The sequence below is a fragment of the Embiotoca jacksoni genome, unplaced genomic scaffold (genome assembly GCF_022577435.1).
Source record: "Embiotoca jacksoni isolate LCO1_2020_lvr unplaced genomic scaffold, fEmbJac1.0.p SCAF_2, whole genome shotgun sequence".
Lineage (NCBI taxonomy): Eukaryota > Metazoa > Chordata > Actinopteri > Embiotocidae > Embiotoca > Embiotoca jacksoni.
In genome coordinates this window covers 9,140,296-9,157,158 of record NW_027185340.1, presented here as the reverse complement: position 1 = coordinate 9,157,158, position 16,863 = coordinate 9,140,296, and the positions used below count along the sequence as shown (strand labels likewise).

General features: G+C 40.6%; 1 protein-coding gene across 1 annotated transcript; it reads right to left on the bottom strand.

Moving 5' to 3' along the window:
• Positions 1–3,684: 3,684 nt before the first annotated feature.
• On the bottom strand, positions 3,685–14,233 carry LOC138201170 (cell surface A33 antigen-like). The gene is made up of 11 exons (XM_069154400.1): positions 14,065–14,233; positions 12,758–12,807; positions 11,048–11,386; positions 10,663–10,959; positions 10,477–10,569; positions 9,625–9,822; positions 8,891–9,501; positions 7,852–7,905; positions 7,403–7,662; positions 6,925–7,073; positions 3,685–6,408 (listed from the first exon to the last, which is right to left on the bottom strand). Exons 2-7 carry the CDS (start codon positions 12,798–12,800, stop codon positions 9,275–9,277), a joined length of 1,197 nt encoding a protein of 398 aa, XP_069010501.1. The 5' UTR covers positions 12,801–12,807; positions 14,065–14,233; the 3' UTR covers positions 3,685–6,408; positions 6,925–7,073; positions 7,403–7,662; positions 7,852–7,905; positions 8,891–9,274.
• Between the last annotated feature and the right edge of the window lie 2,630 nt (positions 14,234–16,863).

The following is a 16,863-nucleotide window of genomic DNA, read 5'->3' as shown; positions in this document are numbered from 1 at the left end:
TGGAGAAAACATGGATCAGCGGTGAACCTTCCCAGGAGTGGCCGGCCGACCAAAATTTCCCCAAGAGCGCAGCGACGACTGATCCGAGAGGTCACAAAAGACCCCACAACAACATCCAAAGAACTGCAGGCCTCACTTGCCTCAGTTAAGGTCAGTGTTCATGACTCCACCATAAGAAAGAGACTGGACAAAAATGGCCTCCATGGCAGAGTTCCAAGACGAAAACCACCACTGAGCAAAAAGAACATTAAGACTCGTCTCATTTTTGCCAGAAAACATCTTGATGATCCCCAAGACTTTTGGGAAAATACTCTGTGGACTGACGAGACAAAAGTTGAACTTTTTGGAAGGTGTGTGTCCCGTTACATGTGGCGTAAAAGTAACACCGCATTTCAGAAAAATGTTTTTCCAGTGGCACACTTTTCCAGAACTCAATGGTCCCTTCCCTTAAAGCAGGTTTCAGTTGGTCCTCCTCACAAAGATTGATCATCTCCAACTCAGCCACGGCCTCATCTGTGACTAGCGGGGCTTTCAAACAGTCCGTCTCCGCATTAAATGGGTCGACGAGGAACGTAATCTGTGGCCTTTTCAGTTGTAGATCGTGGAACCGGGTCACAAAGCTTTCGTGCAGGTTTTCAATCAGTGTTGCATATCTGGCTCTTTGCTTATTCAGGGCGGCGCTGGTGACTTGCCCGCTGGCTTTTAGCAGAGTGGGAAAATGCGCTAAATCTCCCTTTTGAATATGCGCCTTGAACAGCTTCAGTTTGTTGACAAACGCAAACACACTTTGCACCAGGTCAGGCAGCATTTTTAACCTACCCTGCAGGGTCAGGTTCAGTCTGTCCAAGTGACACAACATGTCGACCAAAAAGGCCAGATCCATAATCCACTCGAGATCCGAGAGCTCGGGATACACATGCGCGTTTGACGAAAATACCGTATTGATCTGAAAACACAAACACTACCTCCAAGAGACTTACAACTGAATGTACTATTCTGTATATACCAATTTTTTTGGAGGGGTAATCCTGTCCTACCTCTCTGTCTAAAGTATTTGCAAAATCAATAAATAAGATTTTAAAAGAAGAAAAAAAAAAAAACACAAACTTCGATATGAACGTAAGAGCCGCATGAAACCAGGCAAAGAGCCGCATGCGGCTCGGGAGCCGCGGGTTGGCCAGGCCTGCTTTATACCAACGGTTGCCACAGTGGTGCAGGGACATCAACTAACCTCATGGAGGCTCATAGTCAGTGCTCAAAGTGCTCACTGGTACACTTTACTGTCACTTCTACATTTTATTCTTCGGTGTACCCAAGAGCCAACCGACGGTGACATCACCCGTTGGTTCGTGACCACAGTGACCATATTTGGGCGAGCTGGGGGCGACATGAGAGGTTGATCTGACTGAGAACCTGACTAAGGACACGATGCTTCACCCACCTACACTGGAAACCCGACTACACTACCTGAAGTTTGTCGAGAACACAAAACAAAACTCCAGGAATATCTTTAAAATAAAACACCCATCTGCAAACTCCAGGTTGAAAGAAACTTCACTACATCACCGTCGAACCCGGCCGTCTCAATTTGGACAAGAAATGCGTTCTCCTCCCGCTACAGACATGATATGTGAAATAGTTACGCAATAAACAGGAGAATTCATGACTAACACACAGCAGGTGTATTCATTTTGTCTGCAGGCTGCAGCACAAAGTAGGAAACGACAACAATAAACACAAAACGGACGAAAAAGAATCCATTTAACAACGTTTAGAAAAACAGAACAAATCTAGAAAACATGACCAAATGAGGATCTGGAACGGGACAAAACATTGCCAACAGAAAGCTTACATTAAAATATATGCAGCCTGTTGTTGCTTTGCTTGGTGTATTTGTGATTAATTACAATAAACTGTGAACTGAATCCATCGTTTTTATAAAGTTAAAGGCCCCAAAGCTTTAGAGCTCTGTTATAAATCATTAATAGTAACAACAACAATGAGGCCTGTTCATTCTTAAGTTACATTACACAACTGTTTTTTTGTAAAAAAAAAAAAAAATATATCAAAATAAATGAAAAAGCTGGAAAGTTGAAAAAAATTCAGAATTAAATTGAACTGTTCTCCGACATGCTGTCCATTCATGCTCTGAGGGCCCAGAATTACAGTGTGAATATATGTATTAATACACAAATAACCACCAAAACAACTATCAAAACAATATCAGCAGTATAATCAGTCGAGAAAACTATCATTAATTGAGTTTGATTCGACAAAGAATCAACGGTTTCTCTGATCTCTCGCCACGTGGTACGATTGAATAGCTTCACGTGTTCAGTAGCAGAAAGAGAAACTGAGTAAAGCCGGTTTGAACCGGGTGGCTGAAATAAACCAAGTAACAGAGATAATCACACGTACCAAACAGGAAATAGGTGAATATGAAGACAGCTAAATATCTATTTAGCGGTGCGACGGGTATGAAAACGTCTGACCGTCTCGAGGAAAAAGACCGGAAGATGGCTACTCCCTTTTTTTTACACCACCAACTACATCCGCAATGTTCCACGTGATTCGACGTCATTTCCGCCTCAACAGCTATAACGAATAAATAACAAAAAAAAGACATTTAAATCATTATTAATAAATTATCATACTTTTAGATGTAACTGTGAACCAAAGAAATTACATACAAACTGTATAACTGTGTTATGTAAATCATTTTATTATTAACTTTCTTTTTATTTTCTCTTAAAGGCACATTAATCAGCATTTCACTAAAATAAACTACGTTAAAATATATAATAGTAAAAGTTCCTTTTTCAAGAGATTTTCAAGAGATAAACTGGAACAATAGTTTTTGGATGTTTTTGGAAATGAGAGCAGACAGCCTACCTGACAGGTGAGCCTGGGAGCTGGGAGCTGGGAGGCTTTGTCCGTTCATGTTGTCCTCCGGGATAAAAGTCCAGTTAACTCCTGAAATATATTCGTCTTCAGAGACGTCTTGAGACGGACAGAGCGGTGGTGATCTGACTGACTCAGGCTCTCAAACAGTCAGTATAAATCCCAGACCAAAAAAATTAGGAAGCATCACAACCACGCTTTAAATGGAAACTATGTGGTGAGACAGGAAGAGCAGAGTTTGTATTAATTACAAAAACACAAAACATTCCCGACTTTCACATCTATTTCACACTGAAATGTCCACAACATACAACTCACCAGAAATATCTCCGGGTGGATGTAATCCTGGTTTCATCAGGAGCTATTAAATAAATAGGAAATGCCTGTGAGCATTCATGCTGCTGTAGCTTCCTCAATGAGTTATTCCTAGCATGAAGGAAGGGTGTGCAGAGAACAGACTTCAAACAACTGTTGCTCCTCAGCTCTTATTCCTTTGGAACATTTATAAACAGATGAAATACACATGAATCCACACGTGGTTCATTTACAGCAGCGATGTGCAGGGAAGAGCTATTTTTCCATGTAGTTATTCCATGTCAGCTATCAGATGAAAAACACCCTGGTTTCGTTGGAGAGGCAAATCACTCTGCATTTGCATGAATGTGTTGTGATCTCTCATTTGTATGTTGCTTTTACCTTCAGAGGAGGTTGAGAGCGGGAACATGAGACCACAAGCTGCATACAGTTCCTTAAATGTTTGACGTTCACTTTAATGAAGTCCACTGCGAAGTTAAATGGTTTTTATTGAGAAACGAATTCAGCGTCCTGCTACACAAGGTACATTCGGAGATTACACTAACTAACGTTGGTCACTGTCGGTTGCCGTGACAACATGTGGACAACAACATAATGCACAAACATTTCCAACGGTAAATCTTCATCTTCACACTGCTTCCTCTGCACCACACAACGTCTGCACCAAGAGGGCGTCCAGAAAGACGGTCAGCAGAAATCCATCGTGTGACAGGAAACCACAAAAAACAGAGGATCCACAGACAAACCGAAGTTACAGCCTCCAACAAGGCAGCTGTCAGTTTCCCTACACGTCTGTCCAGAATCACGTTATATATGTCGTGAAGACTGCAGAGGAAATTGCCCAATGATTCTGATGGAACACAAACATCTCCTGTTGCTCTCCTGAGCATCTTCAACTCAACAGGTAGTCCGCCATTTTGAATTTAGTCACCATTTTTGGTGATTTGCACATGTTGTACTTTAACAAACTCCTCCTCGGGATATTGTCGGACCGAATTTAAATTTTTTCTGTGCACTCTTAACATGTTTGGGATTAAAAGTTGTTAAAATCATTTGTTTTTGTCGATGGGTGTGCCCGTTGCGTGTATAATGGAGTCCAAAGTTTGTCTACAAGTAGCACAAAACAGGGATCGAAAGAAGTCCAAAGCCAAGACTGAAACGAGTTTAAACTAAGACAAAAACTAGTCCTAAACTAGTCCCAAACAAAGTGGAAGAACAAGTCCAAGTCCAAATCTGGAACCCAGTCCAAAACCATTTGAAATTAGTCTAAAACCAGGCCCAAAACCAGTTTGTCCAAACCCGGTCTACAACTAGACCTAGTTTCCCTCCACGTCTGTCCAGACTCATATTATCTAGTTCATCTAGTGAAGACTGAATAAATCTGATTCAGATGGGACACACGGTGGTTGCCAAGGCAACAGACGATGTTTCACACACATGTTCAACCCGACACACAGAAGATCTGTGCAATCAGCACATTTTAGATTTAGAGTCCCACATTCAGGAAGTGGATCACATGTGGTCACAGTCTCCCCTTCTGCTTACGATGTCACTGTGACGCTGACCTTTGACCTTTTGGATATAAAATGTCATCACTTTGTCGTTTTATCAAGTTGGACACTTGTGTGGAATTTCGTCCTAATTAGCCAATGGATTTTGGAGTTATGACCACAAACATGTTTTGCGAGGTCACAGTGACCTTTGACCTCCAAAATCAAATCACCTGATCTCAATAAGAAGTGGACGGCCAAAATCTTAACGTGTCCAATTATTCGGTTTAATTCGAACCAAACTAAAAACACTCCCAGCAGCCTCAGCTGTACTCTGTGCCTCTTCTGTTGTCACATCATCTGATTAATACTCAACCTGTGTTTCATATTGTATCCGCTGAGGATGAAGAAGTAAACACGCTGTATGAAACACTGCTGAGCCTTTATCCAGTCGTTTTTATCACACCTGCACTTCATCAAACCTGATAGAGATCAATTAAAAAGGTCAATGTTGACCGTAGGCATATCAGAAAGTTCCCACCGTGCTGGAGGGGAACTTTGTCTTCGGCCTGATGAAAACCAGAAATGAGAGCGCAAACAACAGACTTAAAACGAGTCAGTAAACACTGACGTTATTGAACATCCTGCATACTACGTCCCGCCCACCGATAGCTGTAACATGACTGCACCACAGGCCTGTCAATCAAACAGACCCCCCCAACCCCAAAAAATTTAAAAAAAACCAAAAAAAACAAAAGGTCTTTTTGAAGTTTATTTTCTAATTAATGATGGACCTCTAGTGGCACTCGTTGGTATTACATTTTAAGGCACTTCTGCATCAGCTTCATTTTTCAGACCTGGAAGCTACGAATACTTTTATAAACAGTCTGTGGTGCTAACGGACCGCAACAACCTTCACGAGGAAGTATTTCAAGTGTCGTCTCTTGATCAACAACAGTATCTGAGTTCCACATGTTTTTGTTCCCGCTGGTACGTGAACATTTGTGATTTCACCGCCGACCTGCAACAGAGAAATACATTATACATCTCGGGGCTCCTGCATGTCAAAATAACCTCCTCGTGATCTGTACCACTCTTAGATGAAAAAAATAAAATAATAATTTAAAAAAACCGTTCCCCTTTAACATGTTTGGAGGTCTCAACATTGATGACACACGCTTATTTAATGAAGGCTACTGAAGCTGTGATGGCTTCTGAACAAAAGTATGAAACTACAGTGCTGTTATCTCACTGTATTCATGCAGCAGTGTGACCGACAGCTGATCCTGAGTCAGTTCCTGTGAAACTCAAAGCGTCACCAGAGTGGGTCACCGTGTCTGCAGCACGACACGTGACGGCGTTTCACCTGAAATCACACCATCCAAGGTTCAAAGAGTTAGAAAAAAAAATCAATAAAAAAAAAAAATATATCAATATTTAATAAAATAAAATGGGATTTTCTTAAAAAATGCCCATGCAACGTTCACACCGGTTTGGAGGACATTTGAAGGACATCTGGAGGATGAGTTCAACAACGTGACCTTTATTCTGTTCTCCACTATTTATGTATGTATGTATGTGTGTATGTATGTATGTGTGTGTACCGACGATCAACAGCTGATACTGTTGAATTAGTGGATTTTGCTCTGAGGCAAAATTCTTGAATGATGTTCTTCCCTCTGGGCAAACACTTTTCACACCACTGTATATAAAAGGAAATTTAAAAAAATAAAAAAAACATGCAAGGAAGCTGCACCTCAGCCTAAATGAGTTCATTTAGCCCCTTTTCAGCTCTTTCAATTCCTTAATCTGTGTTTTTGTATTACTGCCGGTTTATTCCTATCATTTTTTTTTTCTTCTAACATATCTTTTGTTATATTTTAGGTGTGACCCTGATGCAGAAACGAGTTTCCTGTTGTTTTCTTTTTTATTTTTCCCCTTTATGTTCTAAATAAAGTTCTTTAAAAGAGAAACTATGATTTATGATGTCATTAACAACTTCATTAATCTGAGTTTACAACCTTTCTATTACTGCTGCCTCATCAGAGTCCACACACTACTTTTGCTATTTTTCTTTTTAACCCGGAGAGCTTAAAAAAAGAAAAATAAGAAGAGGAGACTTTTTTTTCGTTTGCTTTCGAGAATAAAGTGAAATTATATTTCCAGAATAAAACTACATTTCAATATTAAAATCCAATTTTATAAGAATAATCCAAACCTGCTTTCCAGCCAGTGATACAGGATGTCTCGTGTAGATGAACTCGTACTTGAGTTCAGGCACAGGGTTTCCTATTGAATGCGTCGGTTCAAGAGAAACCACACCGTTTCCTCCAAAGGGCTGCACGCGCAAATCGAAATAGATAAAGGCTGTAAATCGACAGATGTAAAGGTATTTATCGTAACACCGCAGTGCAGTACACACACACAAAAAAAAGGGTGTGTTTGGTATCACAAGACGCAACCGATCAACCGCAACTTTATTCACGAACAATCTAAACTTCGACTTTACGACTTTTTTTCCCCCTCGAAAGCAGAATTAAAACAAAAATCCTCTTCCTCTCATTATTATCATCATTTAGTTTTCTTTAACGTGGCCCAAATACTCCGTTATGCGTTTTGGATGTCTGCGGTGGAACATCGAGGATGATAAAACAACCGGTACCCGCTGCGTGGAGAGGTGAGCATGCGCAGCTTACCTGAACAAATACAATCTTCGTTTCTTGAGTTCTTCAGGGATGAAAGTCTCCTCAGCGAAAGTTGTCCTGTCTTTGCTTCTGAAGGAGTGAGTCGGAGTAAAGCGGTGAGGAGTGAGCTGGTCGGAGGACAGCGGTGCAACCTGACGGTCCCTTGGGGGATTACGATTCCATTTAGCTGACGCTTTTATCCACAGCGATTTACAATAAACGGAAGCAGACAGGATGTTTTTTTTCTGCTATTGAGAGGAGGCGACTCGCATCTGAAAGATTTACAGGATGTCAAGAATACGAGTTTAAAAAAATTAAAAAAAAAAGTCCCAATGGTTATGACAATTTATAACGTGCATCTCTGTCGTCAACTCAATGTATTTTTGTCTTTTTTGGGGATTTGTAAATTCGTATTTAAATATACAACCAAAACATTTGCAGCTGTTCATTATGGGACTCACCAATTTCAGCAATATGGCTAAAGTTGATAACTTTTTAAGGCACAAACAGCAAACCTGTAAACACACACAAAAAAAAAAATGGTGAGATCTTACATCTTTTTTTTCTTCTTTTTTTTTTTCTTGGGACAGTCAGGAAAGGATAATCCTGTCACACTGGACTCTAATTTATTAACTGGGCCTTATACTGTTGGTTCTGTACTATACCACGTTATACTGACAGATGCAAGACTATAAACAAAAATTCCTCCTGACTCAGCACTTTAATCAGTCCTACAACTTTAATCCACTCTCATAATTTTGGGGTACACGTTGTTTCTTGGTAATTCTGTAAACCGAACCTCCCTTTACAGAACGTATCTTGGTGAGGGTCAGTGTTGCCGACCAATCAGGACAAGCAGAGAGCATTAGTTTGTAACCTCTCCGCAGCCGAGCGGCGGGGCTAAACAAAATGAGCCCGCAGCACGCAGGAAGAGAAGTCTGCTGCCACATCCGCGGTGTAAATTGTTATTTTTTTTTTCTTTTCTGTGGGTCATGATGACAGTTGAAAGGTGTGATATCCTCACTTTGCTTGGTAGTAAATGTTGAGTGTTATTTCATTCACGGTTTAAAGATTCGTGTTAAATAAATGCGATTTCAACTTGGACAGGAAGGGGCTAAAATGGGGGTAAATGAATGCATGGGAGTTTAAACTCACAGTGACAGTTAGATAAAAAAAACCATTTAAGTGGATTTTAGTGTTAAACATTCTTTCTTCTTTATATTTGAACTCTATTTGCGTTTAATTTGATGCATTTTATTTCTTCTCTATATTTTTAAATGTTCCTTTATATGTTTTTTTTTTTTATGTGAACACTGCATGCAACTTTATTGCTGTAAAACACTTTGAGCTCCATTTCCTGTATGAAAGGTGCAATACAAGTTAAGATTATTATTATTATTATTACACACAAAATGTAAACTTTACTCCGACTACCTTTGCATCTTACTGCAAAACCTCCATAAAGACTAGTTGGTATTTCAGGTTTAATTATTTTCTTACAGTCGCTGTCCCTTCTTCACTCAGACGGCCGCCTGCTCCGTTCAGCCACAAGATGGGAGCATCAGCATCCACTCATGTTTTATCCTCCATGTTGGAAGTTGGTGTTTGAGGAAAGGAGGCGCAGCCTAAAAGAGGAGGAGAGTGAAAGACTGAGAGAAAAGGTGTGAAGAGAGTCCCAGTCTGCCATGCTGTCACTTCTGAGGAGGAAAGTTTACGTCCAGACTTCAGGAAGAAGTGAGACCTGTTTCTACTTTTCTTCTTTTATTATTCATTTTTTTCTACTTTTATCTGCTTTTCTTCTTCTTTTTTTTTCCTTCTTTTCTTCTACTTTTCTAGTACTTTTATGATTTTATGATTTTTCTACTTTTTTTCTTTTATTGTACTTTATTTCTTTTCAGGGATTTCTTCTTTCTGTCGGGCTTCGTCAGCATCATCAGCATCATCAGAAGCATCATCAGCATCATCAGAAGCATCATCAGCATCGGTGCAAACTTTGTGATACTGAACTTCAGTCTTTCCTAGTTTGACATTTCCACCCGACCGGTTTCCTCCTGACGGTCTCTGAGTCGGGTCTCCTGCTGAGGTAGAAGGTGTCTCGTTGTTCTCTGCAACTAAAGGAAAGATTCAAAGTTAGGAGACTTTACCTGCTGTGCAACCAGCTGACTCTTACGTATGTTTGTCAACTTCTTGTGTGTTTTTCTTGGAGCTGTTTAACAAAGTAGTTTCATCTTCACCAGCAAGAGGATCTCCTTCAACAGGCTGAGATGAGTTTCCACCTGACATGTTGGAAGCAGGAGCATCTCCTTCAACAGGCTGAGATGAGTTTCCACCTGACATGTTGGAAGCAGGAGCATCTCCTTCAACAGACTGAGATGAGACTGTATTTGTTGAAGCTGAGACACATGGGTTTAGTCTTCCCCGAATACCTGGAACTTCAAGGAAAGAGTTTCAGTCATGATGATCAGGGACAAACTGGAAACAATAATTCAGGCCGGGAATTTTGCTCCATCCCAAAAACACAACTTTTTGTAGACGAACACGTATAAGATGTTCTGCAGGATCACCTGCAGCAAAAGTCCTGCTGATGCTAACTTCTCAACCCAAACGACAAAAAACCCACGTAAACAGCAAGCTAAACCAAGTTTTATATTCTGCAGACAACAAACAATAACACTCAACTTTAACAAATACGAATAAAATAGGATTTACTGGTCAAACATGGCTCTCAGAATATAAATATGAATTTGATGTGAAGGTCCAGATGCTCAGTATGTTTTTAATTCATCATCAGATAAATAAAAAAAAACAAACAGGAAATTATGCGGATTCTTGCAGAATGCTGGTGACGTCCAGCCGCTGCTTTAAACACCAGACGCTTCATTTCCGCTTCCTCCTTTTAGTTTCATGTGTAGCACCACATGAAGGTGAGAAGGACTCTCCCTCGGTGCATTCTTAACCAGCCATCGGTGCCTCGGGGTTGATTGTGTCTCTCCATATATGGTCATTCATTTTAACGATGGTCATCACTGTGTAATTATGTCCACCAAAGAAATGGCACTAGAGGCCAAATTAAAACTTTTACTTACATTTTTTGTAGATGCAAAAAGCTGCTATGACTGCTAGTCCTGCTAGTACTGCTACACCGATGCCCCCCTTTGCGGCCAGACCCAGACCTTCATCTGCATTAAAGAGGAACAAAAATTAGCAGCACCACAAAACGCATCATGCTTGTGAACCTGTGTGGACTTTTAAACTCCGGAGCCGCTACTCACCAGAACCGGGGACTTTCCTGGTGATCTCGGTCGTGTTGCCGGTGAGAGGGTTGCGGATGCGGCAGGTGACGTTCTCCAGCTCCCGAAGCGGCGCGACGACGGAGCTGCTGACGTAGAAGGTTTTCAGGGTCGGATCCTCCTGATGGGACGTCCCGGCGCCCGGCAGGTCGACCTCCTCGTCGCTGGATGTGTTGAAAGCGGACCACCGGACCTCGGACTTGGGGAACCCACCTCGGGCTGTGCAGGTCACATTGTTTGAGGCCTCGTTGAAAGTCAGCTGTAGATCCTGGTAGGGAGCTGGGAGTCGGCACATGAAGGTAGGATGGTTTATACACATGTGCTGCTCGTGGATATGAGACATTAATATTGATTTACTCTCCCCTACCTGAAACCTGCAATATATAATTGCAGTACATTTTAGTTCCATGAGAACCTTTCTCTCTGGCCACAACCAGGAACAATTTCTGGTTATCTGCAATGGTGACATTGTGAAGTATGATCGAAATATTTCCAGAATTAATCCCTTCAGAAACTCCGACCCTGTCCTTGTATTCAGGGGCTGGTGGTGATGTGCTATCGTGAGGCCATTGAACCAAGACTTTATCTTTGTTGTCCTGCCAGTAAAACACTTCGGGAGACTGTCTAGATGGCAGCTGGCAGGACATCAGGAGAGATTTTCCAACAACGGTTTTAAGAAGCTCCGCTGCCTGAGACACGGTGAGTGCTGGAATTAAAAAAAAAAAACAGAGATACTAGTAAGCGAGACTTTACGAGCCGAAAACCTAAAATAACATGAACACACTGGAAACAAGCAGAAAAATAGTTTTGCGGCCAAAAGTTTTGAGTTAAATTCTGTTTCTCTGGTAACTTTTCATGTTTTTTTGTGAAGCCTCCAGTTCAGATTCTGTCCGTCACCGTCTTTGCTAGTTCGGAATGGTTCGGACCATATTTCAGACCCGGGAGCTACGAACACTTTTATACACAGTCTGTAATTTTAAGTCCCGAATCTTCTGCTTGGATGTGAACGGAGATTATGGAGAAAGTGGTCATTTTGCATGGTCACGTCAACTCTTAACCTGTCTGATCACTTTGGATGGAGCAGCTCTTCTTTCTAGAAAGTAAACACGCTGTATGAAATACTGCTGAGCCTTTATCCAGTTGTTTTCATAACACCTGTACTTCAACAAACCTGATCGACGTCAATTAAATGTCCTGCGGTCAATGTTGAAACCTGACGATACTACCGGTCAATGTTGACCGTAGGCGTATCAGAAAGTTCCCACCCTGCTGGAGGGGAACTTTGTCTTCAGCCTGATGAAAACCAAAAATGAGAGAGCAAACACCAGCCTTAAAACGAGTCAGTAAACACTGAAATTATTGAACATTTTTGAACATAAAATCTGATGCAACAGAAAGTCGAGTTTTACAATCTGAACAAAAGACGTCAGAGACGTGATGGTGGTGAAAGGAGGTGTGAACAGGTGTCTGGACTTTGCCTCGGTGTTTTTCAGTTGTTGAAGTCAGAGGATGTCTGGCGAGGAAATCATGCATCTGTCAAATCTTTGGCTCAACCACGTCCTAAAGTCGTCACTGCATTAAGTACCTCATGAAACGAGGCTTCAGCAACGGTTTGCTTTGAACAACCAGCAGTGACATCATCGTAGGTTTGTGACCGTTACGAAGCCTCTAGTTCAGATTCTGTCTGTCACCATCTTTGCTAGTTCGGAGCGGTTTGGAGCAGGAAGTGACCATATTTGGACAAGCTGGGGGGAGGAGCCAACGGTGGATCTGACTGATCTGATTGGGGAATCATTTCCTGTAAACCTGACGATACTACGTCCCAGTTTTCCACGCGTTTCAGTTTTCCACATTTCAGACCTGAGAGACTCTGAAGGCTCAAATTACACAGAAAAAACACTGAAGAATTTGACTTCTGGAAGAGGTTGTTTGTTTTTGATGACAGTTGGTGTGTGTTTCATCAGACATCAACTTCACGTCCCAGAAATGACATCAAGACAAACACACACACACACACACACACACACACACACACACACACACACACACACGGAGGTTTCAATCTGTGAAATCTCACCCCCGAGCAGTCCGATCACAACCAGCCATCTCGACTGCTGCATGTCTGAACTGCAAAAAACAAACAAACAAACATGCAACTATTATCTAACGTGACAAACACCAGATAATATATAACCTCAGTTTTTGAGAAAGACTCAATACTTACCAGAATAAATCATCGTTGCACAAAAGATACACACACACAGGTATGAATGTCTCTAAAGGGTGATCAGATCCCAAATAAACCACATTTAATAAACTTTAAAGGTTATAAGTGAGGCTGACTGAGGAAAGGTTTGTATTCTCCGTACATACAGGAAGGAGGCCGAGGTTTCACAGCAAGTGCTTTGTGAGGACCGAACTTAAGCTACAACCGACCTTCATGATGTGAAGAGCTGCGTGTTTTTAAAACAGGCTGCACCTCGACCTGAATATGAGTTCATTTAGCCCCTTTTCAGCTACTTCAGTTACTTAATCCATTTTTTTTATTATTGCTTCTTTATTCGTATAATTTTTTTTTCATGTAAGATATCTTTTGTTGTATTTTATGAGGTGTGACCCTGATGCAGGAACGAGTTTGCTATTGTTTTATTTTTGACATTAGAATTTGCTCTAGTGAATGAAAAAGCAAGTACAACAGTTGTTCTTGTGACTAACAACAAAAACGAGTGAGTGATTTATGATGTCATTAATAACCTCATTAATCTGACTTTACAACCTTTCTATTGCTGCTGCCTCATCAGAGTCCACACACTACTTTTGCTACTTTTCTTTATAACCCGGAGAGTTGAAAAAAAAAAAAAGAATAAGAAGAGGAGACTTTTATTTTGTTATTTTGCTTTTTGAAAATAAAGTGAAATTATGTTTCCAGAATAAAACTACATTTCAATATTAAAATCCAATTTTATATGAATAATCCAAACGTAGATGAACTCGTACTTGATAATACTTCGGTTTTAGTGGCACAGGGAATGATTCCCCATTGAATGCTCAGGAGAAACCACATGGAAGGAGGAAACCAATGCACGCACAGATCGAAATAGATAAAGGCTATAAATACAGATGTAAAGGTAGTCATCGTAACACCGGAGTGCTGCATATCACAAGACGCAACCGATCAAGTTGTACATCATCGCAGCTTTATTCACGACCTTGGACTTCACTTTTTTCTCGAAAGCAGAATTAAATTTAAAAAAAAATCCTCTTCCTTTTATAATGATTATGTTTTTAGTTTTTTTCCTTTTTTAACGTGGCCCAAATACTCCGTTATGTGTTTTGGATGTCTCCGGTGAAACATCGAGGATGATAAAACAACCAGTACCTTACCTGAACAAATAAAATCTTCGTTTCTTGAGTTCGTCGGGGATAAAAGTCTCCTCAACGAAAGTTGTCCTGTCTTTGCTTCTCTTCTGGAAGGAGTGAGTCGGAGTAAAGCGGTGAGGAGCTGTCGTGCTGGAATATAACGGCAAACCTGTGCGTGTATGCAAACCCGAGCGAAGTTTCATCTGACTTACTTTCATTATCAATGCCACAACTTTTACAAGCAAGCAGTTGTGCAAGCAAAACAAGGAACGTCGATATTTTTTGTTGTTGTTTCAAATCTCACGTACCTGATTGAATCAAAATGATTTCATGAGGGTGGAAAGAGAATCAAAAGTCATGGTATGTTAAACAGTCATATGAACACACACACACACACACACACGCACACACGCTGAAAGATTGCAATCTTCCTCTGTTTTTTTTTTTTTTTTTTTTTTTTTTTTTTTTTTTATCATTTATTCAACAACAACTTCAATAGATGTTGTATTCTTACATCAGTATATTGTATCGCCCTCCTTAGAAGAAATAACCTCTCTGCAGGTGTTTTGTATCACAACTCCTCTATTAAAAAAATAACTCTTCAGTTGTAGGACGTGTGAAGGAAGGACGACGGTCTACGCTACGAAAGTAGAATTGAATCCTTCACTTTACTGAGCAGCAGGTTTAGTTTTAAATGGAGAAGACTGGCTGAAGCTGAAGAGTTACACCAACTGTCTATGAAGGACACTGACAGTTGGTGGCACTAATGCTCTGCCCACAAAAGAAGAAGAAGAAGAAGAAGAAGAAGAAGAAGAAGAAGAAGAAGAAGAAGAAGAAGAAGAAGAAGAAGAGGCATTCCTTCACATCCTTTTTCATGTTTACTTCAAATGTCCTGACGGATACGACCGCGAGGGTCAAAGGTCAAGAGGCATTTTTACGATGAAGTAGTACGTCCCAACTGTATTACACAACAGTACATACTTATTAACCGGAGCTGCATTACGTAATAAAAGTTAAAGAAAGAAGCGTTCCGACTGCATCATCCTGGTACTTGTAGTTCACTGCATGTTTCTGTACTTTAAAAGTGAGAACGCACTGATGTGCTCAGAATATAATGAGTATTAGTGCACACGTACAACTTCTGGAACACAAGTACAACATCTGGGACACAGCATTAGTTTGTAGGGACCTGGTCGCCTTCCTTTTTCCTCGTCGAAGTATTCCCGCCACTTTATTGTGTGAAAGAGAAAGTGGAGAAACTTCAAAACAGGAATTTTCCGAGCAGGGAGGTGAGGACTTTTAAGAATCTGAAGAATTTCTAATGTCTAGTAATTTGGAAGTTGCGGAAGTAACAACAAGGAGAAATGAAAAGTCAACGAAACGGGTAATATATCGTCGCTCAAATCTCCAACTTCAAAGTAACGATGGAAATTAAATTGATCGCAGCACGAAGATATTTGGCAACTTTGGTTGGGTCCTTTATCAGCAGAGCAAACACACAAAACAGCTTCATGCTGAGACTTTTATTTCCACTGGATTTCACTGTTTCTTCTGGGCCTGTTTTCACAAAGCGAATTTATTAGTCAGTCTGTGACTTGTCATTCTACGTCCTGCTGTGCATGTGTGTGTGTATGTGTGTGTGTGTGTGTGTGTGTGTGTGCATGTGTGTGTGTGTGTGTGTGTGTGTGTGTGTGTGTGTGTGTGTGTGTGTGTGTGTGTGTGTGTGTGTGCTTTCTATGTCTTGCATGAATGTATGGGCGTGGCCTATATAAGTGTCTCCTTGCTCCGCCCACTCTCTCTAACTTCCTGGTGCCAGACCCCTCAGTCTTCACTTTGTTTCTGATTTTTACTTAATTTTTTTACCTTGTCCAAAAAGAAAAAAAAAGAATTGCCATCTTTTCTTTTTTATCCAACTTTGTGTCATTTCCGTCTTTCCGTTGCCGCTTTTAAGCCAGTCGCAACAACCAATCAAACTGTTTTAAAAAAGTATGCGTCATACCTACACTTAAAATAAAGTCTCAGTGACATTCACTCAAAAACTCTGTAGAAATTTCCACAAAAATTCTTTGTCATTTATTTTCATTAAATCCTCAAGTAAAGATGACTTACTGTTGGGAAAATAAAAACTATTTAAGTGGATTTTAGTGGCAGACTTTCTTTCTTCTTTATATTTTAACTCTAAAATTAACTCTTTAATTTGAAGTATTTTATTTCTTCTCTATATTTTGAAATGTTCCTTTATATCTTTTTTTATGTGAAACACTGCACTCAACTTTCTTGCTGTAAAACACGTTGAGCTCCATTTCTTGTATGAAAGATGCAATACAAGTTAAGATTATTATTATTATTATTATTGTTATTATTAGATACAAAATGTAAACTTTACTCCGACTACCTTTGCATCTGACCACAAAACCTCTATAAAAACTAGTTGGTATTTCAGGTTGAATTATTTTCTAGTGTCACGTGGTGCACACAATACAGTTACCGAATTTCCCCACTGTGAAATGAATAAAAATCAATCTTAATCTTTCTGTCCCTTCTTCACTCAGACGGCCGTTCAGCCACAAGATGGCAGCATCCACTCATGTTTAATCCTCCTTGTGGGGAGTTCGTGTTTGAGGAAAGGAGGCGCAGCCTAAAAGAGTGAAAGACTGAGAGAAAAGGTGACGGTGACGTCATCTGTCCTCTGACTGAGAGGAAACCAGCAGAGCTGTTGATGCTGCTGGAACCGCAGAGCGTCGTCCACACGCAGCGTTTCACTCGGAGCTTTTATTATTTAAAGGGTCGGTTCAACCTCGTCACAAATAGCGTGCGACTCCT

What these genes read in the sequence shown, in the direction of transcription:
- LOC138201170 (XM_069154400.1), bottom strand. Translation starts at nt 12,800, where the DNA reads ATGCAGCAGTCGAGATGGCTGGTTGTGATCGGACTGCTCGGGG. An exon ending in TTATATATTGCAGGTTTCAG is followed by an intron (nt 10,960 to 11,047) that starts GTAGGGGAGAGT and finishes GCCGACTCCCAG; the next exon opens with CTCCCTACCAGGATCTACAG. An exon ending in TGAAGGAGATCCTCTTGCTG is followed by an intron (nt 9,502 to 9,624) that starts GTGAAGATGAAA and finishes TCTTTCCTTTAG; the next exon opens with TTGCAGAGAACAACGAGACA.